General features: G+C 44.9%; 1 protein-coding gene across 4 annotated transcripts in view; it reads left to right on the plus strand.

Annotated features, from left to right (window-relative positions):
• DNAH8 (dynein axonemal heavy chain 8) overlaps positions 1–27,373 on the plus strand; it is a 491,368-nt gene extending 463,995 nt beyond the window's left edge. For all 4 annotated transcript variants that reach the window (XM_068232705.1, XM_068232706.1, XM_068232709.1 and 1 more), the window contains 5 exons: positions 16,342–16,498; positions 19,259–19,411; positions 21,245–21,434; positions 24,704–24,825; positions 26,831–27,373. In XM_068232705.1, coding sequence (XP_068088806.1) covers positions 16,342–16,498; positions 19,259–19,411; positions 21,245–21,434; positions 24,704–24,825; positions 26,831–27,118 — 910 coding nt within the window. In that variant the 3' untranslated portion in view covers positions 27,119–27,373. The remainder of the gene's footprint in view (positions 1–16,341; positions 16,499–19,258; positions 19,412–21,244; positions 21,435–24,703; positions 24,826–26,830) is intronic.
• Positions 27,374–27,833: the final 460 nt, after the last annotated feature.

Genomic DNA, 27,833 nt, shown 5'->3' on the forward strand with positions numbered 1-27,833 from the left:
GTTGTTCCCGGGCAGCTCTTCTTCCTGATTACTGGTTCCCTACGTGACCGTGCATGGAGCTGCAGGACCAGAGCGAGGGGGAGAGGAATGCAGTGGCGGGATCAGGTGGGAGTGGCTGCAGTGCTTGTTTAGTGTAGTGCAGTCTAATGCAGCTTAGCTGGTGGGCAGAAGGGATTTGTGTAGTGCAGACTAGTGTAGCTTAGCTGTTGGGCAGCAGGGGTAGTGCGGTGTAGTGTGCAGTGTAGTGTAGCTTAGCTGGTAGGCAGCAGGGGTTAGTGCAGTGTAGTGCAGCTTAGCTGGTGGGCAGCAAGGGTAAGGGCAGTGTAGTGTAGTGCAGCTTAGCTGGTGGGCAGCAGGGGTAGTGTAGTGCAGCTTAGCTGGTGGGCAGTAGGGATTAGTGCAGTGTAGTGTAGTGCAGCTGGTGGGCAGCAGGGGTTAGTGTAGTGTAGTGCAGCTTAGCTGGTGGGCAGTTGGGATTAGTGCTGTGTTGAGAAATGCGTCTTAGCTGGTGGGAAGCAGGAGTTAGTGCAGTGCAGTGTAGTATAGTGCAGCTTAGCTGGTGGGCAGCAGAGGTAAGTGCAGTGTAGTGTAGTGCAGCTTAGCTGGTGGGCAGCAGGGGTTAGTGCAGTGTAGTGTGCAGTGTAGTATAGTGCAGCTTAGCTGGTGGGCAGCAGGAGTTAGTGCAGTGCAGTGTAGTATAGTGCAGCTTAGCTGGTGGGCAGCAGAGGTAAGTGTAGTGTAGTGCAGCTTAGCTGGTGGGCAGCAGGAGTTAGTGTAGTGTGTAGTGTAGTGCAGCTTAGCTGGTGGGCAGCAGGGGTTAGTGCAGTGTTGTGTAGCTTAGCTGGTGGGTAGCAGGGGCTAGTGCAGTGTAGTGTAGCTTAGCTGGTGGGCAGCAGGAGTTAGTGCAGTGTAGTGTAGTGCAGCTTAGCTGGTGGGCAGCAGGGGTTAGTTTAGTGTGTAGTATAGTGTAGTTTAGCTGGTGGGCGTAGCATAGATTAGTGTAGTGTAATTTAGAGACAGCATGGTGGCCCTGCACCATAGACACACCTAGGTTTAGTTATGGTTTTGTTTTTTTCCAGATTTTTGCCCTCTAAACCTAGGTGCATCTTATATGCCGGAGCGTCTTATATTCTGAAAAATATGGTACATTGTACTCTGTGTCACTACAGGGCCTCTTTAAATGAGATGCAGTAATTCCAATCTGCTAAATTAACCCATCCAGTTAATCCCTGGGGATTGGGTGGACATAGATTGGGAGACCCCGCAGGCAGTGTGTATAATAACCTTAAAAGAAAAACATTTCTTCATTACTTAATTCCAATTGTTTATTTCCAGTGGGAGCCATGACTGTTTTCGTGTCGGTCGCGGCTCCCATTCTACTGCATAGCTGCAGCCTGAATTGCTAAACTGTGCCATGCATGGTTTAGGATGGGGCTGCACGCTGCGTACATATGCACTGAAGTGCGATCTGGGCGACAAGTCGTGCTAAACATAGGCAGCATTTCCCTGTGCAGCTCGCATGTGGGGAAATGGTGTGAATTTGTAGCTAGTCGAAACGGGTCCTTAAACCTAAAAAAACTGAAGTTACAACTTGTATAAATACAAAAAAAAAACTGAGGGGTTAACTTCCTGGACATTCCTGGGAGCACAGAAAGGGTTAAACTTCAGTTTTTACATATTAATAACACAGAACCTGTGGCACATCATGGCTCAGCAGAGAGGACTGATTCAAACTCGCTGATTAGGGCTGCTTTGGCTGATCTCTCTAAACACACACAGTGAATTTCTTAGCAACTTTATGCTTTTTTTTTCATGTATGCTGTGCAAGAGTTTGAGTCTGCTTTAAAACCAACCTAGCGAAAATATTGGAAAAATGCACTTATATACATTAAAATTACCTGGAAACACACTGAATAACACAAGTTACATTTAGACAAAATCGACAGTTCCATTTCAGTGCGATGGAGATTTGTAGTGGGGAAAGGGCCCTTACACAGAATTACTGTGCTGGGTGTGTTGCATGCATCAGTTTCCGTATCAAGCCCAATTAAACCCACGAATGCTCATGACTCTGAAACCAGTCATGCTAATGAATTAAAAGTATTACTTAGGACAGGAAGCGAGCTGCACTGCAGTGACAGGCACATATAGCCCATGAATCATGTACTCTGCTCAGCACTTTACTTCTATATACTGTCTATATTCACGTATCATCCTGATTGCTTTTAGAATTTCCTGAATTAAGTTTTTTTTTAATTATTATTATTAGGATGCGCTTGAAACATAAAATGACTTGGAGGTCCTGTAATGACATATAGTAGAGTATGCAGTAAAGTATTCAGGATACCCACTTTTCAGTAATCTTCCTGGTTCCAGCATCAGAAATACTTCTTATTGCTGTATAATGATATGTAGCCCCGCGGCCGCCCTCCCAATGATGCTTAAAGAGGAACTTCAGCCTAAACAAACATAATGTCATTAAGTTACAATAGTTATGTAAATTAAAATAGATAGGTAATATAATCTCTTACCCACCCTGTTTTAAAAGAACAGGCAAATGTTTGTGATTTCATGGAGGCAGCCATCTTTTTGGTTGAAAGGTGACGGAGCATGAGGCACAGTTCCAACTGTCCTGTGTCCTGATCACCCTTCCAAGTTGCTAGGCAACGAGAACAACTACATCAGAAATCCCATCATGCTTTGCACAGCATCAGGGGATAAATGCCCGGGCAGTTTTCTTTGATGGGGCGGAGCTTAGCTTCTGTTCAGCTAAAAATTAGCCTTTGGTAAGAAAAAAAAGTTCTGATGCTGTGAAACTGTTAAAGAAACACCAAGCCTTTTCAGTGCTGCTGAATAGATTTTTAGTCTGGAGGTTCACTTTAATCTGGACTGAATAGATATTCACACACTCCCTCCCCCCCGCATTCTGGGAGACTGCTTAAGAACTCTCATTCTGCAGTGATGCACCTGACAGGACTAGCGATATCACCATCATCATGATACAAATAAAATATAAATCAGGTTATAAATCAGGGAGAGGAAAGATTTTACAATTGGCAAACACTGACTAAATCATTTATAGGTTAATGTTGTAAAAATTGTAAGCAATTTTGTTAATTATGTTTGCTTCACTACAGTTCCTCTTTAACCCCTCTCATCCTACTTAGTTCAATTATAAATGACCAGATCCTGTTTTTAGTAGAACAAATCTCCCCTTCAGTCACAACGCTTGGCTTTGATCAGAAAACGCACTGTATTAATTCCAATCAGTCTGCAGGAGCCAAAGCCGCAAACCAGAAAACGGCCTCAGAGATAGGTGTGTGTGTGATTCTGACATTAGACTGACTCTCATGCAGACTGGGTCCAAGGGAGACCCAAAAGGCTGCTACTTCCAGTGAAGGGGAGGATAGTCTTTCCGTTCAATAACTAGAGAAGGGATTTGCTATTCTTCAGATACCTTCTTCTGCTGATTTCATACAATCAGACAACTGTATTTTATGAAGATCCCCTTCATCAATGTGTATGACAGCAAAACAAAGAATGAATAAAGAAGTCCTTTACAGATAATAAAGTGTGCAGACCCTCCTATACTCCATCAGGAAAGTCCTCAGGCTCGCTGTCCTGTGATCAGTAACTGAATGTTATTGCAGTGTAGGGAATATGCTAGGAGAATGTTTATTTATCATACAGCAGTGGGCTTTCTGGCTTCATACAGTGTGCTGCACGAGGAGGTAAGGACCGTGCAGCTGCAGTTATTGTCACTGTCTGTGAGGGGACAGATTCTGGGAACTATTCGCCTGTCACTGGCAGCTGCTGCCTTATGTTTGACGACTTTTGTGCGAGCCAAAGTCACTGAGGAGGGAAGGCACTGGCTGATATAAACAGCCTGAGAAGTGATGATACAAATATATAATATTTGTATACAGTAGGATGCGAAAGTTTGGGCAACCTTGTTAATCGTCATGATTTTCCTGTATAAATCATTGGTTGTTATGAAAAATGTCAGTTAAATATATCATAGAGGAGACACACACAGTGATATTTGAAAAGTGAAATTAAGTTTATTGGATTTACAGAAAGTGCACAATAATTGTTTAAACAAAATGAGGCAGGTGCATAAATTTGGGCACCACAAAAAGAAAAGAAATCAATATGTAGATCTTGCTTTTGCAGAAATTACAGCCTCTAAACGCTTCCTGTAGGTTCCAATGAGAGCCTGGATTCTAGTTGAAGGTATTTTGGACCATTCCTCTTTACAAAACATCTCTAGTTCATTCGGGTTTGATGGCTTCCGAGCAGCTCTCTTTAACACACCTCACAGATTTTCAATTATGCAGTGGTGCTCACCGCCAGGTCGTGATCACGCTTACGCGTGGATTCACGACCATTTTGACGCATTCTGCCTCGGACACGCTAAGCCGTGAATAGATTTTCAACCACGAAAATCTGCTTCGGCTTCGCGTGAATGCGGACAGAAATTCGCATTCACGCTCGTGAAACCCGGCGCTGAAGTCGTGGTTAGCGGAAATGCGTCAAACTATGCGGAAGTAACACATTGCAGGCCAATCAGAGGGCCCCAGCCAGGCCCTAGCAACCAATCACAGGAGGGGAGCTATGCCCTCCCCTCCTGAATATAAAGCAGCGGCCATGATGGAAAAGCTCTGTCCTTGCTAGACTGTGGTGCTGAGAGGATTATCTCCATTATTATTGTTGTTTGAGCAAGTGGATTTATTGTGTTAAAAACAAAGCGTTTTTTTTTTGCTAAGACTGCTCTTATACTGTACACAGTTAGCTAGTCAGTGAGTGATTGCTGTAGTTAGTTGTAGTCAGTGTAGTGTAGTGGGAGTGTGGGAGTTTAGTGATTATTTAACTGTGTGTAGTGCAGGCAGGTTCAGTGCTGCAGTGTAGTCAGTGTAGTGGGAGTGGGGATTATCTGTGTGTAGTGCAGGCAGGCAGGTTAGTGCAGCTGCAGTGTTCACTTGTATATTCCAGTGACAGTTATACACTTGTACTATCGCACCGCCGGCGCCGCCACTCTCTGCCAGCGCTGTTCATTCATTCTGTCAGTGACCTTGTGCCGTGCCCAGTGCCCACTGCTCGCTCGCTGGCATATAAGCATTTCATTACACACTTGTATATTATTTCAGTGACAGTTATACACTTCACTTGTACTATTTGCAGGCAGCCAGTCACACCGCCGGCACCGCCACTCTCTGCCAGCGCTGTTCATTCATTCTGTCAGTGACCTTGTGCCGTGCCCAGTGCCCACTGCTCGCTCGCTGGCATATAAGCATCTCATTACACACTTGTATATTATTTCAGTGACAGTTATACACTTCACTTGTACTATTTGCAGGCAGCCAGTCACACCGCCGGCACCGCCACTCTCTGCCAGCGCTGTTCATTCATTCTGTCAGTGACCTTGTGCCGTGCCCAGTGCCCACTGCTCGCTCGCTGGCATATAAGCATCTCATTACACAGTGTGACGTCCTTGTGTGCCCACTGCATCCTTCAGTGACCTAGTTGTGCCCACTGCTGTGACCACTGCATCCTTCAGTGACCTTGTACTGTGCCCACTGCATCCTTCAGTGACCTAGTTGTATATCCAGTGCCCACTGCTGTGCCCACTGCATCCTTCAGTGACCTTGTACTGTGCCCACTGCATCCTTCAGTGACCTAGTTATATATCCAGCGCCCGCTTTGTCCTCCTCCTCCTCCTGACTCAGTCGCTACCACGGTACCACCAATGCACTCTGTCTGCGTTATCACTGCCCGGGTCACCGGGTGCATTTAATTTTTTGGCCAGCACTATGACACTGTGCTACTACTACTACCACCAGTATGTTGGCATGGTCCTTCTGTGCTGCTGCTGCTGAACTGACCGCCCGCATTGTCCTCCTCCTCCTCCTGACTCAGTCGCTACCATGGTACCACCAGTGCACTCTGTCTGCGTTATCACTGCCCGGGTCGCTTCCCGCTTCTGCACTCTGCGTTCACACTGCCCGGGTCACTGGGTGCATTTAATTTTTTGGCCAGCACTATGACGCTGTGCTGCTACTACTACCACCAGTATGTTGCCATGGTCCTTCTGTGCTGCTGCTGCTGAACTGAACGCCCGCTTTGTCCTCCTCCTCCTCCTGACTCAGTCGCTACCATGGTACCACCAGTGCACTCTGTCTGCGTTATCACTGCCCGGGTCACCGGGTGCATTTAATTTTTTGGCCAGCACTATGACACTGTGCTACTACTACTACCACCACCAGTATGTTGCCATGGTCCTTCTGTGCTGCTGAACTGACCGCCCGCATTGTCCTCCTCCTCCTGACTCAATCGCTTCCACCAATGTACTCTGTCTGCGTTCACACTGCCCGGGTCACCGGGTGCATTTAATTTTTTGGCCAGCACTATGACGCTGTGCTGCTACTACTACCACCAGTATGTTGCCATGGTCCTTCTGTGCTGCTGAATTGACCGCCCGCATAGTCCTTCTCCTGACTCAGTCGCTACCACCACTGCACTCTGCGTTCACACTGCCCGTGTCCACTGACAACTCTGCTGCGATGTCATTGCTAATTGCTGCAAAAAAAAAAAATGTACAAAAACCTCTCTGGGGCCTTTTTGGCGTCAGCCACTCATCCTCCTCCAGCGGTACCTTCGCCGCCAAGTGCCATTGGAACTCGCCTTCACCTCTTTGATTGCTTAACGCGTATATCCCTTTTTAAAACCACGTATTACAAATTAATAGCCCCATTTACAGTGGTGATTTGCCTTTAAAAGCCATTAAAAAAAAAAAGTTATGTTGCCCCTTATCACCTCGATAATCCATGCAATTTGGGGGATTGTAGCATGTATGGGGGCTTTGTTATTAACGTTAAAAGAAATTCCGCCTCCGGGCGGGAATCCACGCGTGATTACGCCATTCACGGCAGAAAATCCGCGTGGTTGCGTGGACGCGGACGAAAATCCGCATGCGGCGGGGCCGAATGCGGATTTTTTTTTTTGCAACCAATTTTTTTTTGCAACCAATTTTTTGCCGATTTCGTGGATGAGGCACATCCAAGCACCCCTGCAATTATGTTCAGGTCTGGGGACTGAGATGGCCATTCCAGAACGTTGTACTTGTTCCTCTGCATGAATACTTTAGTGGATTTTAAGCAGTGTTTAGGGTCGTTGTCCTGTTGAAAGATCCAGCCCCTGCGCAACTTCAGCTTTGTCACTGATTCCTGGACATTGGTCTCCAGAATCTGCTGATACTGAGTGGAATCCATCTGTCTCTCAACTTTGACAAGATTCCCAGTCCCTGCACTGGCCACACAGCCTCACAGCATGATGGGACCACCACCATATTTTACTGTAGGAAGCATGTGTTTTTCTTGGAATGCTGTGTTATTTTTCCTCCATGCATAACATCCCGTTTTATGCCCAAATATCTTAATTTTAGTTTCATCAGTCCACAGAACCTTACTCCAAAATGAAGCTGGCTTGCCCAAATGTGCTTTAGCATACCTCAAGCGGCTCTGTTTGTACTGTGGGTGGAGAAAAGGCTTCCTCTGCATCAGTCTCGCATACAGCATCTCCTTGTGTAAAGTGCGCTGAATGGTTGAACGACGCACAGTGACTCCATCTGCAGCAAGATGATGTTGTAGGTCTTTGGTGCTGGTCTGTAGGTTGACTCTGACTGTTCTAACCATTTGTCGCTTCTGTCTATCCAAGATTTTTCTTGGTCTACCACTTTGAGCCTTAACTTGAACTGAGCCTATGGTCTTCCATTTCCTCAATATGTTCCTAACTGTGGAAACAGACAGCTGAAATATCTGAGACAGCTTTCTGTATCCTTCGCCTAAACCATGATGGTGAACAATCTTTGTCTTCAGGTCATTTGAGAGTTGTTTTGAGACCCCCATGTTGCTACTCTTCAGAGAAGAGTTAAGAGGAAGGAAACTTACAATTGACCCCCTTTCTCATAATTGGATTTACCTGTGCATGTAGGTAAGGGGTCTCTGAGCTTACCAAGCCAATTTGAGTTCCAATAATTAGTTCTTAAGGTTTTGGAATCAATAAAATGACAACAGTGGCCAAATGTATGCACCTGCCTAATTTTATTTAAACAATTATTGCACAGTTTCTGTAAACCCAATAAACTTAATTTCCCTTTTCAAATATCACTGTGTGTGTCTCTCTTATATGATATATTTAACTGACATTTTTATCTTAACCAACAATTTATACAGGAAAATCATGACTATTAACAAGGTTGCCCACACTTTCGCATCAAACTGTGTGTGTGTGTGTGTGTGTGTGTGTGTGTGTGTGTGTGTGTGTGTGTGTGTGTGTGTGTATACAGTGGTGTGAAAAACTATTTGCCCCCTTCCTAATTTCTTATTCTTTTGCATGTTTGTCACACTTAAATGTTTCTGCTCATCAAAAACCGTTAACTACTAGTCAAAGATAACATAACTGAGGGTTTTCTAGCATGAACCGCCTTTTTAAGGTCATGCCACAACATCTCAATAGGATTCAGGTCAGGACTTTGACTAGGCCACTCCAAAGTCTTCATTTTGTTTTTCTTCAGCCATTCAGAGGTGGATTTGCTGGTGTGTTTTGGGTCATTGTCCTGCTGCAGCACCCAAGATCGCTTCAGCTTGAGTTGACAAACAGATGGCCAGACATTCTCCATCAGGATTTTTTGGTAGACAGTAGAATTCATGGTTCCATCTATCACAGCAAGCCTTCCAGGTCCTGAAGCAGCAAAACAACCCCAGACCATCACACTACCACCACCATATTTTACTGTTGGTATGATGTTCTTTTGCTGAAATGCTGTGTTACTTCTACGCCAGATGTAACGGGACACGCACCTTCCAAAAAGTTCAACTTTTGTCTCGTCGGTCCACAAGGTATTTTCCCAAAAGTCTTGCCAATCATTGAGATGTTTTTTTAGCAAAATTGCATATGCAGACCGTTTTTGCCCAGTCTCTTTCTTATGGTGGAGTCATAAACAATGACCTTAATTGAGGCAAGTGAGGCCTGCAGTTCTTTAGATGTTGTCCTGGGGTCTTTTGTGGCCTCTCGGATGAGTTTTCTCTGCGCTCTTGGGGTAATTTTGGTTGGCCAGCCACTCCTGGGAAGGTTCATCACTGTTCCATGTTTTTGCCATTTGTGGATAATGGCTCTCACTGTGGTTCGCTGGAGTCCCAAAGCTTTAGAAATGGCTCTATAACCTTTACCAGACTGATAGATCTCAATTACAGTACTTTTGTTCTCATTTGTTCCTGAATTTCTTTGGATCTTGGCATGATGTCTAGCTTTTGAGGTGCTTTTGGTCTACTTCTCTGTGTCAGATAGCTCCTATTTAAGTGATTTCTTGATTGAAACAGGTGTGGCAGTAATCAGGCCTGGGGGTGACTACAGACATTGAACTCAGGTGTGATAAACCACAGTTAAGTAATTTTTTAACAAGGGGGGCAATCACTTTTTCACACAGGGCCATGTAGATTTGGAGTTTTTTTTTCTCACTAAATAATAAAAACCACCATTTAAAACTGCATTTTGTGTTCAATTATGTCATCTTTGACTAATAGTTAACGGTTTTTGATGAGCAGAAACATTTAAGTGTGACAAACATGCAAAAGAATAAGAAATCAGGAAGGGGGCAAATAGTTTTTCACACCACTGTGTGTGTGTATGTATATATATATATATATATATATATATATATATATATATATATATATATATATATATATATATATATATATATAATATATATATAATTTCCTCCCCCCCCCCCCCTCCCACACCCACGTGACTTTATAAGGAGGCCCCAGTGTAAAGAAATGTCAGGTAAACAGATGGGGAGTGTGCTTCCTTAATGGAATAACATAACCCTTTCCAATCCTATGTCAGACTAGTATAGGAAAACACGGCCACTGCTAAGGACCCCTTTAGAGCAAAGTGTTAGCAGGGCCGGATTTGTACTTTCCAGTGCCCTAGGCCAGGTGTTACTAACTTGTAGAGGAAACTAGCGGGGCTGAAATTCCGTCTGTGAATGTGTGCATTAAAACTGAATGCAGTTCTGTCTGCTTTCTACTGTAAACTGGCACTACTCACACAGCAGCACGTATATCCATCATTCAGAGGACAGGATCATTAGGTGACAGCAATTGCTGACTGTCATAACACACACCAGAAAGTGAGAGAGATGCAGAGATTGGAATCTCTGGAATTCAGGCATCAACGCAAAGCAGGGCAGGTATGCTACAGTATGGACCAGCCATTAGAGATGATTTACTTTGACATGTGACCTCTTTTGTGGGACACTACACTGTCTGCTCCCGCTGACCACTGGAGTCTGGCCCAAGTGAGAACCCAGCCTTATTAGCAATGAAATACAGCTTGTATGATAACCCAGGGCTCTTTTACAGGAACAGCTGACAACAGCACACTTTACTGCTTGTCAGCCGCTCTTGTTTCTGTGCAGGACACTGGCTGCCGGCTGCAAGCATCCAGCACCTGCGAAGACATCTGCATGTATATCCCAGCCGCGCCAGCTAGCCCTCAAGGCTACATGTATATATACATACATGCTAGCCCTGACACACTTGTGGTTACAAACACTCCCATGAACTTCTAAAGTCCTTCTATTCCGCCACAATCGAGACTGTCCTCTATCCTCGTCTGGTATGCTGGCTCCTCTACCAATGACAGATATAAAATTCAGAGGGTCATCAGATCAGCAGAGAAAATAAATGAGTAATCCCTTCCCCAACTGGATCTCATTCACAACTCCAGAATGTGTTTCAGAGCAACCAGGACCACCAACCCTCTGCCACACCCAGGCCACCATTTCTTCAGTCTCCCATCAGGCCAGAGGTTCCTAGCCATCTCCAATAAGACATCAAGGCACAGGAACGCTTTCTTCCCCACACTGATGAGACTCTTGAAGTCTCTCCAAGCCCCCCCCCCCCCCCCTTCTTATTTAAAATGCACCTTTAGCTGCTGCACTCCATGATACTGAGTTTGTTTACTATTATTTTGCACTGTCATTGCTACTGTCACTTATTTTTGTCAGTGTGTCATTGACAATCAGTGTTTTATTGCTTATGGTGCCCTGTTGTTGCTAAAGCCAATTTCGGGCATGACCCAGTCACACTTAGCGAATAAACAGATTCTGATTGGGTTGCATTATTTTGCAACCGATGGGCGCTTGACCCTGGCACTCAGCAGCATTTAGCCCCTCGTCTGAAAGTGCCCTTAGGGTCCTTTTCCACTGCAAAATGGTTTGACCAATTTTGATGTGTATTTTTTGTGCGTTTTTTAATGCGTTTGCGTTTTTCTGATTGGTGAGTGTTGTCTTGATTTTTTAAAATAGATACTAGGGGTTAAATCAATACAAAACGCAAACCCATTTTTATGCGTTTTTCATGCGTTCCTATAATTTACATTGAAACACAAAAGGCATCATAATCGTACAGACATGCTTCTGCGTTTTTTAAAAAAATCGGAATGCAGCAGTAGAAAAGTCCACCCAAGATTCTTATTTTAACCTCCCTGGCGGTTAATTTTTTTTTTTTTCAAATGGCCAAAAATCTTTTTTTTTTTTAATTTTTTTTTTTTTTTCGTTTCATGTAAAGCTACCAGAGTGGTAGCTACATGAAACACCACTAGAGGGCGCATGTGTCCCTCTAGTGCGATCGTCGCCGGCACTAATAGCAAACAGGGGAGCGCGTATATAACGCGTTCCCCTGTTTGGCTTCTCCTGTCGCCATGGCGACGATCAGAATGACGTCAGCTGACGTCAGGCGCACCCGATCCAGCCCATAGCGCTGCCTGGAACTCATTGGTCCGGGCAGCGCAGGGCTCTGGCGGGGGGGGGGGGGGCCTCTTTCGCCGCTGCGTGCGGGCGATCGCCGCAGAGCAGCGGTGATCAAGCTGTGCGCGCACAGCACTTTGAATGGGGCGAATCGCCCCAACAGAGCCGGAGAAATCAGCTCAGGCTTACCGCCAGGGAGGTTAAACAGGCTGCACTTAAAGTGAACCAGAGACGAAGCACCCTCATGCATTTTACCATATATATCAGTGGGAACATTAGAGAAAACACCTACCCTGCTCTCTGCTTCATTCTTCACTGCTCAGCCTGCTTGTTATCAGCCCTGATAAAATCCCTGACTGAGCATTCAGTCTGGCTTTGCTCAGGAATCAGTATAGCTGAGTCATTATAGCAGAGCTAGAAGGGGGCAGGCTTGGTCTTGAAAAGACATTAAAGAAAATAGACTCAGCTGTAATGATTCCTGAGCAAAGCCAGAGTGAATGCTCAGTCAGGGCTGATAACAGGCAGGCTGAGCAGCGAAGAATGAAACAGAGAGCAGGGTAGGTGTTTTCTCTAATGTTCCTACTGATATATATGGTAAAATACATGTGGGTGCTTCGTCTCTGGTTCACTTTAAGAATCAGCAAATGCATGCATTTTGCGTTTTTGGCAAAAACGCAGCTAGTGGAAAAAGGCCCTTATAGATATTATTGAAGTTTTCTGTAAAGATCTACAATGTATTTTATACGTTGAAATATGGAATTAGGCCATTCTGCTGGGGAGGACAACCTTGAAGAATTACCTTTGTTGAAGCTATCAGCTTGTGTGAGGCGTCTTCACAACGTGGTGTCATTGAAATGAATTGAGGGCAAATTCATGAGCTGTGCCTCCTACAAGATTATACCCATGTTCAGTTATTTTATTCATCAGCCTGCTCTGATAGCTGACAATATTCAGCACAAGGGATGGCCAATGAGCTGCTAATCATTTTTACATTTATGCAGTAAGGAAATGGGCCAATCAAATGCAGAACGCAAAACTGGTCCATTTCAAGCATAAATATACAGAGAATTTGGATCAGCTCGGAATAATTAGCAACTCATTGGGTACTGCCAATACTGAATATTGAATGAATGGATTTAATAAGTTGTAATCCTGTAGGAGGCACAGCAGGTCAGCAGTCTCGCCTTTCAGCACCAGTTCAGGTTCACACTCCAGCTGGGACGTCTGCTTGGTGCATGTATGTTTTCCCCATGCCTGTCTGCATTTTCTCCAGGTGTTTCGGCTCCCTCCCCCCACAGAACATTGAAGCCTCGGTTCACTGAAAGCTTATCTAGGATTCAGGGCTTCTGCACTCGGGCAGGTCCGATCATCTGTGATGAAATCTCAGTCATGTGGCCTAAGGAGCCTGCACACTGACATGAAGTCATTGGGAGAGTTGACATTCCACCAGGATAAGTAAGGGCCATGCCATGTCATACAGGAAGGGCCTGACCCGGGTAGAACCCATTCATTCAGCAACCGCTTTTACCCATTAAAAGACACTCTTTTAATTTAACAGACAAAGCTTTTATTAACCTAAACACATATTTTACTAGAAAACATAAGCATACAATTTGATACCATGAAATAAACAGAATGATAAACCAGTTAAGAACGAAATTACATCACATTAGTCCCTTGACAAGGCCACCAATTTTCAAAGCCTCAGGCTGGTTTCACACTGTATATTGGCATCGCACCGCCAAAAACAGACCTTCAGGGAACACAGTGTTAGTACACCGTGTGCCCTGTCTGGCATCCAGCCAAGCAGGAAGTGACGCACTTGCGGTCAGTTTATGCTTCGGGTATGCGAAAGTGCACAGAAGCGGACTGTAAAAATACACTTCCGCACGTCGCAACACCAACTTCTTTAAAAAAAACAACTGTTACTATAGACTAACATGACTTCCGGGCTGCCCCAGATAGCTGCAGGAGCCGCGTGGTAACGTAGGTATGCGCTAGTGTTAATTCGGGCACTTCTGGTGTAGTGTACCACAACGTAGAAAGAATAACCTTCCCCTTAGGGTCCTTTTACACTTAATCAGTTGCTCTCAGTTAAATCGGAAAGAAAACTGATTTTTAAAGTAAGTCCCATGTTTTCCTATGGCACCTATCACACTTAACGCGTTTTAACTGAAATCTTCTTCCCAATGCACTGCTATGGAAAACACGCGTACCAACGCGCACTAACGCACACTAACGCATACCAACTGATTAAGTGTAAAGTAAGACTTTCATTAGGCTGCGGTAGCAGTGCGGCAATTTGCACCGCGCCAGTGTGAAAGCGCCTGCCAGCTTATCAGCCTCTAATTACACAGCTTGGTGGGTACTCTGTTCTGGCCTCTGTTCTAATGTGCTCTGGCTTACTGCAGCCTTTCCTAGTTGCACAGTGGCTGTATTATCTCTGCTATATCATCTAATCTTCTTTCTTCTGTTGGCTCACGCTGGAATGTGCTAATCTGCTTGTGATAGGATAGACGCTATGCACACCCTCTCCAGGCCCCCTGCAGTCTCAGTATGAGTCACAGACTGCTTATCTGAGCCTATCACAAGATTTTAGCAGCCATGTGGCTGGATAGTGTACTGGTTAAGGGCTCTGCCTTTGACGTGGGAGACCAGGGTTCAAATCCTGGCTAGGTCAAGTACCTATTCAGTAAGGAGTTCAAGGCAAGACTCCCTAACAATGCAGGGTGGCCTCTTGAGCGCGTCCCAGCGGCTGCAGCTCTTGAGCGCTTTGAGTCCGACAGGAGAAAAGCGCTATACAAATGTTCAGATTATTATTATTATTATGTCTTTTGTTTGTAAACACTGCCTAAAACTGGCAATTAGAAGCCAGGATTGCAGCAGGGAGTGGCAGAAACAGCACAGAGGGGCCCAGGAGAACATAATGAATAGAATGGTATGCTTTTTATCGTAAGAATTTTAGAGTACAGATTCTCTTTAAAGGACCCGTCCCCTTGTTATGACAATATGTAGCCTATTCCTTACATGTTTTTGTAAGCATAAAATCTGCCCTTTGTGACCTATCCTTTTTGACCCGAGGTCATCTTTCGCCCACACAGGTCATGAGCCCTGTCTTACTTAACCACGCCTGCTCTGGGGGCTCACTTTATCTTTCTACTGAGTCCTTACATGGCTGCATCTCTGCTCGAAGGCGGTCATTCCTATATGGCAAGGCTATTAACCATGGATTGTTGAACATCAAGGCAGTCCAGGCACCATCACTTTAAATTGCTTTTAATTCTTCTTCATGCCAGATACAAGTACAATGACATTAATCAAACATGGAAAAATCAAACCTGCATGAGTGGCATGGCGGGGTGTGCAGAGATCGGGTGTTGTGAAACGGCTGTTGTGCCGTCCTCTTACTCCCCTCTTCACCCGATCTCTGCACACCCCGCCACACCACTCATGCAGGTTTGATCTTTCTATGTCTGATTAACGTCATTGTACTTGTATCTGGCATGAAGAGGAATTAAAAGCAATTTAAAGTGATGGTGCCCGGACTGCCTTGATGTTCAATAATTTTGATATTTGTTTTCCACATTTATATTCCAGCAGCACATCCCTTCAGCTTATAACCTATGCCACTTGACAATAGATGTCGGGGTGATGACTCTACCTCTATGACAGTAAAAGCAGGCACCCTCAAGAAAGTCTAACAAGATATTGAAGTGCCGAGTTTTTTTTTTTTCTTTACAGCATGCTTGACTATTAACCATGGATGCCGGCCTCCAGATACAAGAGTGCCCATCATCAAAGTGGAATAGCCTAGGTTGAGCTGTCAATTACTGGTGGTGGTGGGGAGGGATTTTATGTATGAATTCTGTGTGTGCAGACACCCTCTACATACTGTACGCATTATAGTGACATGGGTGCAGAAAGTTAAAGGAGAAATGGTTTGGGGCTGGATAGTGTATTGGTTAAGGGCTCTGCCGCTGACACCTCAGGAGACCAGGGTTCGAATCTCGGCTCTTCCTGTTCAGACCTTGGGCCAGACTCTGTAACATGGCTACTGTCTATAGAGTGCGTCCTAGTGGCTGCAGCTCTGGCGATTTGAGTCCGCCAGGAGAAAATCGCGTTATAAATGTTCTGTGTCTGTCTGTGTCAATGCTTGTTTGTCAGTCAGACTGCATACTGACATTAGTATAGCAAATCAGATTTGTAGCTTTAAGCAGTCAGGTAAAGAGGATTAAATGTTGCAAAATAAATGTATGTGCAATAGGCTAAGGTTTGTGCATTGGAAATTTAAGTGGAAAATATATACTGTACATTGAAATTAATTGAGACTAGGGTTTTATTGACTTCTCTTCATTCAGTTTGGGGATTATGAGAGGGACATTAGATTGCGAGTCCTACGGAAAGACAGCGACATTTGGTGCAATGTTCTCTGTGAAGCGTTGAAGAAAATGTCAGCGCTGTATAATGCTATAGTAATAATAATGTAAAATCATTTAGGCCTTTATAGACGGTCTGGTTATTTGTGATAGATTTCAGAGCCACACAGCTGCACACATCCTGAGCACCATCACCAACATCCAGCCCAAGGAGAGTGGAGGAGAGTCAGGGGAGACCCGCGAGTCTGTCGTCTATCAGGCAGCACAGGATATGCTGAATAAGTTACCCCCAGATTACGTTCCACATGAGGTAAGCAGATATCACTAGCATTACTAACAGCTGAATGATAAAACTGCGCCATTTAGTGTCAAGCAGCCACTCAGAACTGATAGACCTAAATAAGTAAGAACTACTGTACTTACTACAGTATCTAAAGAAGTAGAAACATACCACCACATACCTAATAGTTATAAACGTTAGGAAAAGAGTTAGACTTGGGACTTCATAGGGACACATTACAGTATGTATATATGACCATACACTGAAAACATGAACGGTAATTAAAAATTAGCGTTTATTATAAACTGATAAAATCAGACATACAAAATTAAGTACATAGGTATCCTTACGGCAGGAGTGTTAAACTCGTATACAAAGTAAGACGAAATTGAACAAGTCATGGGCCAACTTCAATGTCTAGTAGCCACCTTCCTCCATTTTAAAGTTCCCTGGAGGACCCCCCTCTTTCCCCTATACAGTTTCCTGGTATCCAGTGGTATCCTCTATACAGTTTCCTGGTGTCTAGTGACCTCCCCTCCCCTATACAGCTCCCTGGTGTTTAGTGACCCCCCCCCCCCCTCCTTTATACAGATCCCTGGTGTCTACTGTTTTCCCCCTTCCTCCCCTATACAGTTCCCTGGTGTCTAATGCATCACCTCCCTCTCCCATATGGCTTCCCTGGTGATCTTCAATATATCTTCCCTGGTTGTCTAGAGTGAGCCAAACATAATGCAAAGTCGGAAAACCACTTGCGGGCTAAATTTGATGGCTATGCGGGCCAGAGTTTGACATACATATTTGAAGGTAATACAAACTCATAATAGTATTAAGAAACATATACAAACATATACATCAATTAGACAAATGAACCCAACAAAGGGGCAAAAAATATGGGCTTTGAAGCAGCAATTTCCCGCAACTCCACCACCTTACACAATGTATAATTGTACAGTAGCAATAACATGAATAGGTTACAATAACAGAAACCCTTTCTGATGAATCAATTTTCACTTCTTCAGGAGAAGGAATTGTATCTTATCTTACTCGTAAGCATTAATTAAAAAGACTCTGAAGCGAGAATAAATCTCGCTTCAGAGCTCATAGTTAGCAGGGGCATGTGTGCCCCTGCTAAAACGCCGCTATCCCGCGGCTAAACGGGGGTCCCTTCACCTCCAAACCCACCCCCGCAAGACTTGGTCGCAAAGTTGGTCATGAAAAATCTCTTCCTGTAGGCAGGGCTAACGGCTGCAGCCCTGCCTCTAGTCGCGTCTATCAGACGCGCATCGCCGCCTCTCCTCCGCCCCTCTCAGTGAAGGAAGACTGAGAGGGGCGGGGGAGAGGCGGAGATACGCGTCTGACAGACGCGCGTGGGGCAGGGTTGCGGCGGTTAGCCCTGCCCCAATGCGGAAGCGCTCCCCCGCTGTACGGAGGGGATTTGGGGGTGAAGGGACCCCCGTTAAGCCGCGCTATAGCGGCGGTTTAGCAGGGGCACACATTCCCCTGCTATCTATGAGGTCTGAAGCGAGATTTATTCTCGCTTCAGACTCTCTTTAAATAAAGTGGAAAACCGATGCTGCTAGCCATCCGGCACAAGGATCTCAACCCTTCCCAAGAGGAAAGCCATAGAAGGGAATACCTACGGCATCTGGTTGCATACTTACCTTTTGTAATTTTACAAGTTTTATCACATTAGAAGCCCCTCCTCCCCATCCACTTTCATGCGGTTCTCAATAGATGAAGTGCAGCAGTTAGAGTAGTTCACATTAGCATACTGCTTTACGGGTTGTTTTTCCTTGAAGAACAACCCAGTCCCAACACCATCCGAATGTAGACGGATTTCTTCACACACGTTTTACTGTAGTTGCTGGACTAGTCACCCTTCTTCCATTTCATTTTCACTTATATTGACATATCACACCATACAGGGTTCCCGGTCTCTCATTTTTTGCCTTTTGGTACTGATATACACCAGTACCCAACTTCTACCTACTGGAATGCTGTTCAGGTTCAGCAGTCTTTCACACTGTGTGAGGAGGATTCCATTGACCATCCATATACAAGTGGCATCACTAGGGGGTCCGGTAGGTGTGGACCGCACCAGGTGTCACCAGCAAAGGGGGTGACACCTAGCTCCAGGCTAAGGAGAGCTGAGTAAGGCTCTGTAAATATAGACCTTTGTTTACTACAGAAATAAATATATTGGTTTTGTTTAGCCTGGTGAGGTTGGAGGCTCTTGGGGAAAGGTAGGGGTGACAACATGAGTTTCCACACTGGGTGACACCAACCATAGTGACGCCTCGGAATATAATATGCTGTAGCAGCTTGACAACATAGATGTTGGGAATGCAGTACTCGTGAGGTTTTCCAGCTTGTGGCTGATTTCAGTAGGTGCCAACCTTCATATTCACCGTTTATTTGTATGTATGCACAGCCTGATCTAATGAGTAAGTACCATACTGTGCTTCTAGCTGAATCCACAGTTCCCCTTTAACTTGACAGCTATCATTTGAGGCCCTGACTAATACATAGGCATCCTGTGTGATGTTCACACTTTAATCATATAAAAATCACATTACTTGTCTAATGTCACAACTGTTATTAAGTCCTAGCAGAACATTTACAGTAACATCAGCCGATAAATACCTTCCTATAGACGGCCGTGAAGATCTCACGTCCCACAAAAGGTCATCCTGTATGAGCAATGATTCATTTCCATCTGCACCGTCCGCCTGTATGTACAGCGGGATAAGCATTATTATGTATAACGTGTGTATTCATGTTTCATCTCAGGTGAAGGCTCAGCTGCTCAGAATGGGAGTCCTAAAACCCATGAATATTTTCCTCCGCCAAGAAATAGATCGCATGCAAAAGGTCATCACTGCCGTCCGGAACACCCTGAATGATCTGAAACTCGCCATAGATGGCACTATTATTATGAATGAGGTGAGGTCTGGCCTGCCTTGGAGGGGGGAAAGGGGAACACAAACACATAAAAATAACCCCAATTCCAGCACGTCCACATCTCGAACACTCATTGTTAAGACACCTGAAGTGAGAGGGATATGGAGGCTGCCATATTTATTTCCTTTTAAACAATACCAGTTACCTGGCAGTCCTGCTGATCTTCCATGCATCAGTAGTGACTGAATCACACACCTGAAACGAGCATGCTGCTAATCCAGTCAGGCTTCAGTCAGAGCACCTGATCTGCATGCTTGGTCAGGGTCTATGGCTAAAAGTATTAGAGGCAGAGTATTAGGGCTCTTTCACACTGAGGTGGTGCGGTAAATTCACTGCACCACACCGCAGTCTAATGTTATTCTATGGTGGAGCTCACATTTCCTATGTTGCAGTACGCTGCGCCGGAAAGTGCCCTATCTAACGCACTTCAATACCTACATTACCGCGCGGCGATCTGCGTCGGGACGGCAGTCATGTAAGTCTATGGTAATGCGCATACATGTTAAAAACCCGCCACAGTTATCTGCGTCACACATACAGGTAAGCATTGTTTAGAAATACGCTTCTGTGCACACCATCGATTGCCATATAGGAAGTGAGACAGGGATTACAGCGTACTAACACGGTAATCCCTGAAGGCTTGTTTTGTGTAGTGCGGCTGCCAATCTGTAATGTGAAGCCGGCCTCAGCAGGACAACTAGGCAATGTGCATGGTTTAAAAGGAAATAAATATGTCAGCCTCCATAGCCCTCTTGCTTCAGTTGTGCTTTACACGAATAGATGGCCAATCAGATTTGACAATGAGATAGATCCCTGTCCTCGAGTTCTCAGGTCTGATGTGCCATGTTAAACTTCTGCCATGCGACTGTGTGAGAGGGATAACACCAAATGTAACACACCTGCTCCCCATTCACACCTAAGACCTTGTAACACAAACAAGTAACGTCCCCAGGGAGGGAAAATGTCTAACCGGGCACAGTTTTGACACTCCTCACTAATGCTGGGCATACACGAGTCGACCCGGCGGCTCGATTAGCCGCCGGATCGACTCCCGCCACGTCCCCGCACGTCCCCACGGGCGGGCGAATCGATCCCCGCTCGTCCCCGCAGGTGCTCCTTATCTTCCGCTCGATTCCCCGCTATTGTCCGCCCGCAGGGATCGAGCGGGGAATCGATCCGGCGGGTCATCGGACCTGTCGGAAATTATCAATCGAATCATCAGCGGCTCGATTGATAAGGGCGCATCGGCCCGTGTATGCCCAGCATAATGCCTAGTACACACCATACAATTTTTGTTGGATTTTTTGGAAGATTTTCTGTAATTAGATTATTTTCTGTAAAGTACTGGTAGAGACCAGTCATTATCTCTGGTGCATTGTCTTCTGGTTATCTCCTGCTGAGTAGAAAAATGCCTAATTGCTCGGCAGATAGATGGTAAAATAGATGATTTCCAACATGTTGGAAATTATCTATCTGGCAGGTAAATCTAACAGAAAAACTTACACAAAATTGTATGGTGTGTACTAGGCATCAGTGAGGAGTGTCAGTTAGGGTTGTACTCGCTTTTGTTGACAGTGGTTTAGGCATTAATGGCTGTGTGGTGAGTTATTTTGATGGGACAGCAAATTTACACCAATATACAAGATGTACACTGACTGCTTTACATTGTATCACAGTGTCATATCTTCAGTGTTGTCCCATGAAAAGATATAATAAGATATTTAGAGAAATGTGAGAGGTGTACTCACTTTTGTGAGATACCGTAAGTTTTACTTGTGTTTGTGAAAATAACTTGTACATAATCATTCTCCTCAGAGCCTGCGGGATGCGTTGGATAACATATATGATGCACGTATACCCAAGCTGTGGAGGAAGGTGTCCTGGGTGTCCGACACGCTTGGCTTCTGGTTCTCGGAGCTTCTGGAGAGGAACAGCCAGTTCAGAAGATGGATCTATGAGGGGAGACCTAATGTCTTCTGGATGACGGGCTTCTTCAATCCGCAAGGTGCGTACCGGCTCGCCCTCTGGACACTTCACAGTAAATCAGTAATGAAACTGGTCATGGGTTACTCCAGTGACTTTTTATGTCTGCGTATCGCTCTGGAATTGTCTACCGCCACAGAGCGAGCCCATGTCTTCTCCTGAAATTACTTAGCTGTTTCTCCACCAGACTGATCATCCTGCAGCCCCCAAACATTCATTCACACATTATTGTTTTATTACTGAAAACATTCATTAGCACATTAATGATGAGCACAGTCTCCACGGAGGAAGAAGCTGCAGAAAATGCTCTACACTGATTGTAAATTACTCTCCTCCACAGGGGCGTATCTGGGTAATATAGAGCCTATGGCAAACACAGAAATTGCGCCCCCACCGCCTCTCCCCCACCCTGGTCAGAGCCCCCTATCACCTCTAAAAACATCATCCTTTCTCGTGTACATATGTTATGGTTGCTTGTGTTTTTGGGCTTGCTGAAGTTACTTTTTTATTACCTCTCTGTCCTTTTCTAACACTATCCCAAGTATGGCCTACATACATAAATTAAGTAACCATGTTCCCCAGATAACAGAATCAATCTGATCTGAGGTCTGAGTGACGGGGAGGCATGGGGGCAGGCATGGCAGCGCAGCACAGGGACAGGCATGTGCTGTGGTGTGCACAAGCCATGTCTGTACCCCTCTGGAGACGCCTCTGCTCCTCCACATGGAGGGGGCATAAATGTGACACCTTTATTAAAAAAAGAACCCGATAGTGACCATTTTATTTCATGGTACAAAGAGTTTATTTCTGAGAACGATCAACTCAACTTTAGTTTATTGGATGAAACTTGAACTCAAAAACTGTAAACATTTTCCAACTCCAAGTGACTTCCAATCTTTAAAGGAAACCTAAACTCAATGAAAAAAAAGCCAGTTTAACTTAGCTGTGGCTTTTTACCGACCCCTTGAAGCCACCCTGTGCCCGCGCCATTCATTTTCAGGGACTTAGTGAGTCGATGGCCACTGCACCTGCGCAGCCCCGGCGGTGCGCATCCGCGATCATTGGCTTTTTTTCATTAAGTTTAGGTTTACTTTAAAGAAAAAATATTTTCATAATCTTGTCTGAAATATAAAATACCGTATTTTTTGGAATATAAGACACACGTTTTCTCCCCAAAAATGGGGAGAAAAAGTCTCTCCATCTTATATTTCAAAGACAGGGAGTTTCCAACTTAAAAACGCTCGCCGATACGAACCGCCGCTTTGTCGGGGACTCCCTGCCTTGTCCCCCTGTATGGTCCGTCTGATCCCTGCATGTATCCGCTCCCCCGAGTAACAATAACTGCAGATTATTGTTACTCGGGGGAGCGGAGACATGCGAGGGGGGGGGGTGGCTGGAGGGAACACAGAGAGGAGGACAGAATGGGACAGGGGAGTGGAGGACCACACGGGAGCAGGCGGAGACACAGACACACACAGGAGGGGACACAGGGACTGAAGGACCACACAGGTGGGTTGAAGGGGACACAGCCACACACACATGGGGGGGGGGGAGGGCAGGAGGACACATAGACACACAAAAGCCTAGTGCACACCAAAAACCGCTAGCAGATCCGCAAAATGCTAGCAGATTTTGAAACGCTTTTTCTTATTTTTCTGTAGCGTTTCACCTAGCATTTTGCGGTTTTGTGAAGCGTTTTTGGTATAGTAGATTTCATGTATTGTTACAGTAAAGCTGTTACTGAACAGCTACTGTAACAAAAAACGCCTGGCAAACCGCTCTGAAGTGCCGTTTTTCAGAGCGGTTTGCGGTTTTCCTATACTTAACATTGAGGCAGAAACTCATCCGCAATCCAAAATCTGCAGCAGCCCGGGAGTATGCGTTTCTGCAAAACGCCTCCCGCTGTGGTGTGCACCAGCCCATTGAAATACATTACCCTAGCGGATCCGCACCCGCAAGCAGATCGCAAACCGCAGCGGAAACGCTCCGGTGTGCACTAGGCCAAACAGTAGGACAGGTGTGTGGACACAGGGGGACTGGAGGACCACACGAGGAGGGGGGGGGGGGGGGGGCGGAGGACACACACACAGGACAGGAGGGGACACGGGGTCAGGAGGACCACACGGGGCGGGAGGGGACACATGGACAAACACATGAAGACAGAAGGGGACACATAGTAAACATAGGAGGACAATGGGGGAGGACATGTACATGATGCTCCTAGAACATGGATGCACCAGGTTTGGTATATATTTTTTTTTCCCCCTGATTTTTGCCCTCTAAACTTAGGTGTGTCTTATATTCCAAAAAATACAGTAGGTTTATTGAAAGTGGATCTGAACTTGTTATGCATATTTTGTTTTTGCTTGGAAAATATTAGCCACTATCAATATTAAAATAATGAGCTCAATTCACTAACCTGTTTGGTCAAAATATCACATGAGGTAAATAACCTCATGCGGTAAAAAATGAGTTTGTGTTTTGTTTTTTTTGAGTTTTCACAAATGCGGTTAAATTATCAAATAACTTAATGACAGTTCACAAACATTTTTACCTCACACGGTATTTAATTTAGTATTTTAAAGAATCATGTGGTATTTCATTTGCGATTTGATGGATTATTGCAGTGCAGGAAAATTGGAAGCCACATCGGATACATCCTATCAATGTAAGCCAATGGGGGTTGCTTATGTTGATAGACAGGGTCAGGAGCCAATGAAATCGGCTCCTGACCCAATCACAGAGCTCTCCCGTTATAGAGACGGCAGAGCGAGTGAGCTGCGGCGGGGAGACAGTGGCGAGATCGTCGGGAGCGACCAAAGTATTGAGAACACACGGCGTTAGAGTATTGAAATCTGTGCCCTGGAAGCCAGATAGTCATCAATACAGGGCGTAGATTTCAATTAGCACAGCCCTAAACTGGTTAAAATACATTGAAAGTAAGGTAATTACTAAAAACAAATATCCACAAAAGCCTAATTTGTCCTGAAAAAAGCAATATATAGATCATTTAGTTGTGAAAATTATTGATACAGTTATTGCCAAAGTAATCAGAGCTGAACTGAATTTTGAAAATGACCAAGGTAGGGAAGTGGTTAATAAGCCCAGGCCAGGTTTATTCTTGGCCAATCTTCATCCCGAAACGTCTTTATTTAATGAGGCAGGATGGTATTGAGGAAAATCAGCAACACTGGCCTCCTCCTTCTTCCATTTAATTTGGGTTTCCTGTAAAAAGCTTACATTTCTGGTTTAGTGGAGGTCTTGCTGACAAGTTGCTGTCTTGTGTTCCAGGTTTCCTGACGGCTATGAGGCAGGAAGTGACCCGCACACATGAAGGCTGGGCGCTCGATACGGTTACTGTGCAGAATGATGTCCTGAAAGTCATAAAGGAAGAGATAAGAGCACCTCCTCTGGTGAGTGTAATATGGTGAGAGGTCACATGACCTGGTACCTCTGACTGCATCTGCAGGAAAGGTGGGGGAGATCATATAAACCCTGATTACATGAGCATCTCCATGGGGGATACTATTAGCCATCAGCAAATCTGGACAAGATTCTTAGGCTCCCTGCACACTGCATGTGATTCCGATTATTAAGCGTTTTTTACATCTGATTCCGATTTTTAATCATTACTGCAATTGGATTTTCAGTGTGCAGTGAGCCTTACACATTTCTGCTACTGTGTGGTTAAATATACCAGCCCTTAATGGGTAATATTAGAACATAGTGAGGCTTGCTGAAAGTGATTGTACTGTAGTCTCACCCATTCCTTTTTTTTTTTTTTTTTTTTTAACTCGGTCTTGCCTGGATTTATTTATGGAAACTTCTTGTTGTGGGTGCTGCGTGCAACTGCAGAACTCAACTATAGATGGTCTGATAGATGCTGACAGTTCCAGCTTGCATGCCAGTTTCACACACTGAGAATTGGGCCAATCAAATGCATTTCCTGCTGGATGGTCTCGACCCAAACTTATGAGCACAGCTGTAGAAACTTACCTATGTAGAGGCAAGCCTCTGAATAGTCCAGAGACTTTCTGTGTGCTCCTCGCCCCAGCAATGTCAGGCACAAACCCTCTGAACATATGCTCTTGTGGCCGCACTTCCCATCATGTATAAGCATGGCCGTACTGTGCAGGTGCAGCCGTTCTCACCAGGGGCGCTGCTAGCCCCAAAGATCAGTGGCATGTGCCCCGGATCTATTCTGGGGTGCCCCGAATGTCCCCCAGGCTGTCAGATGTGGTGCCTCAATGGCTGGCATGCTGGGAGCTGTGCTGCATGAATCAGAGTATGCTGGTTGTTGTGGTGCCTCTATGTGGGCATACTAGGTGCTGTGGTGCCATGCTGGGCACTGTGATGCCTTCTATGGGGACATGCTCTGAGTTGTGATGCCTCAATGGGAGGCCTGTGAGAGAACTGGAGGGGGTTCACTAGGAGGTCAAGGAATGCTATGGGGGAAATGCCAGATAACCTGATGGCAGGCCAGCCCGTCCAGCAGAAAGCCAGACCAGTCAGCACAGAAGCCAGGTATCTCTGCCCAGTTACATTTCAGTGACACCGCCTATTCTTCTGATATGTTGCATTTATTTATTTATTGTAGTTATGGAGAGGCAGGGTTTCAGCCAACATTTTGCAGGGAAGGCCTACTTAGACCGCTGTAAAGTTCATGTAAATTTGGCTCCACTCATTACCACACCCATTTTCTGGTGGTGGCCAACACCCCTGGTTCTCACACATGTACAGTGAGGTCTCGTTCATGCACAAAGAGAAGCACTGACGAAAGCTGTCAGAGGGTCCCGAGCATTGGCCTGGAGGAAAACATGGAAAGCCTCTACGGGATACAGAGACTTCTATCTTCTTAGGTAAGTATCAAACTTTTTGTTTTACAAATGCCTCAGGATCACTTTAAGCCTCACACACACATAAAAAGAATGTCATACAGCGGGGATCGGTACTTGATCCCTTAGGCGACATTGCAGGACCAACACATTGCTAGCCTGCAGGTGTTCTGTTGTTATGCCGTGGGGGGGTGACACTGAAGTGATGGCACACCCGCAGCATGGGTGAGTGAGAACAATGCCCTCAGCCAATGCTGGTCGGGGCTGAGAGAGGTTGGGGGCAGCTGGATTCTTGGCAGAGGCACTTGTTATTGGCTGCCTCAGACGAGTTTCATCGGGCATGTGTACATAGCTTTACACTCAACTCAAAAGTGATATGTAAATTTTGCCTGGACTTTAAAGTTTTGTACACATACATAAAAGGACGAGAAGGAGAATTGAGATTTTTTTGGGGATAGGAATAGTTAAGGGTATGATGATGGACACTAATTAGCTAGTATATAACTATTTGAGGAAGAATTAGTGATTTGTAGCTGATATAACAGACACCTGTATAACGTGCCAATGTCTGTTTCTCACACAGGAAGGGGTGTATATCTGCGGACTCTACCTGGATGGAGCTGGATGGGACAAAAGGAACAGTAGATTAACAGAATCCACCCCCAAGGTCTTGTTTGCCCCTCTGCCTGTAGTTCACATATATGCAGTGAGTGGCCCTACAGTCAGAGATCCTAAACTATACGTTTGCCCTGTGTACAAGAAACCTGTGCGCACGGATTTAACCTACGTGACTGACATGCAGCTTCGTACCACCCAGATTCCTGACCACTGGATCCTCAGGGGAGTGGCCCTCCTGTGTGACATCAAATAGTCATCATCTAACATGACCTCTTGCTCCTCCTTCACACTTTTTCTGCAAGTTTTCTCTAGGAGTTTTTACAGTATGTTAGATGTGAAAGCTCCTTAAACAAAAATAAGTTAAATGGGACTTTGTGGTTTTGGATGTTCTCATTCTGACATTAGATCTAGTCCCTCATTTATTTCTATAAAAGCTGTTATTGGAAATGTTCTATAATATATTGATTATTTAAAACTGTTTAAATAAAAAGTAGCTTTAGAACAGTAATCACTGTCTCTGTTGTGCTTTATTTGGAACCTAACAAGTTTTTTTTTCTCTCTGCTGAATCCATAACTAATATTCATTAGATTTCTTGAAATGTCTACTTCAGCTGTACTGATATATTTCATTTAGGATACTATTTAGACAGCCCAGATGAATTAGTTGCAGTCTATGTAAGCAGGGCACATAAACTAGTCTAATGGTGCCCATACATGGCACAATTTTTTTCATCCAATCTTACCATTTCTATGTAACGTTAGGGAACTGCCTAAATTACATAGAAGTCCTTTCAGTATATTCACCTAAAGGGGCACTATGGCGAAAAATTATAATATTTAAAATATGTGAAACATAGACAAATAAGAAGTACAGTATGTTTTTCCAGAGTAAATGAGCCATAAATTACTTTTCTCTTACGTTGCTGTCACTTACAGAAAGTAGTAGAAATTTGACAGAAGCGACAGGT

The sequence above is a fragment of the Hyperolius riggenbachi genome, chromosome 4 (genome assembly GCF_040937935.1).
Source record: "Hyperolius riggenbachi isolate aHypRig1 chromosome 4, aHypRig1.pri, whole genome shotgun sequence".
NCBI lineage: Eukaryota > Metazoa > Chordata > Amphibia > Anura > Hyperoliidae > Hyperolius > Hyperolius riggenbachi.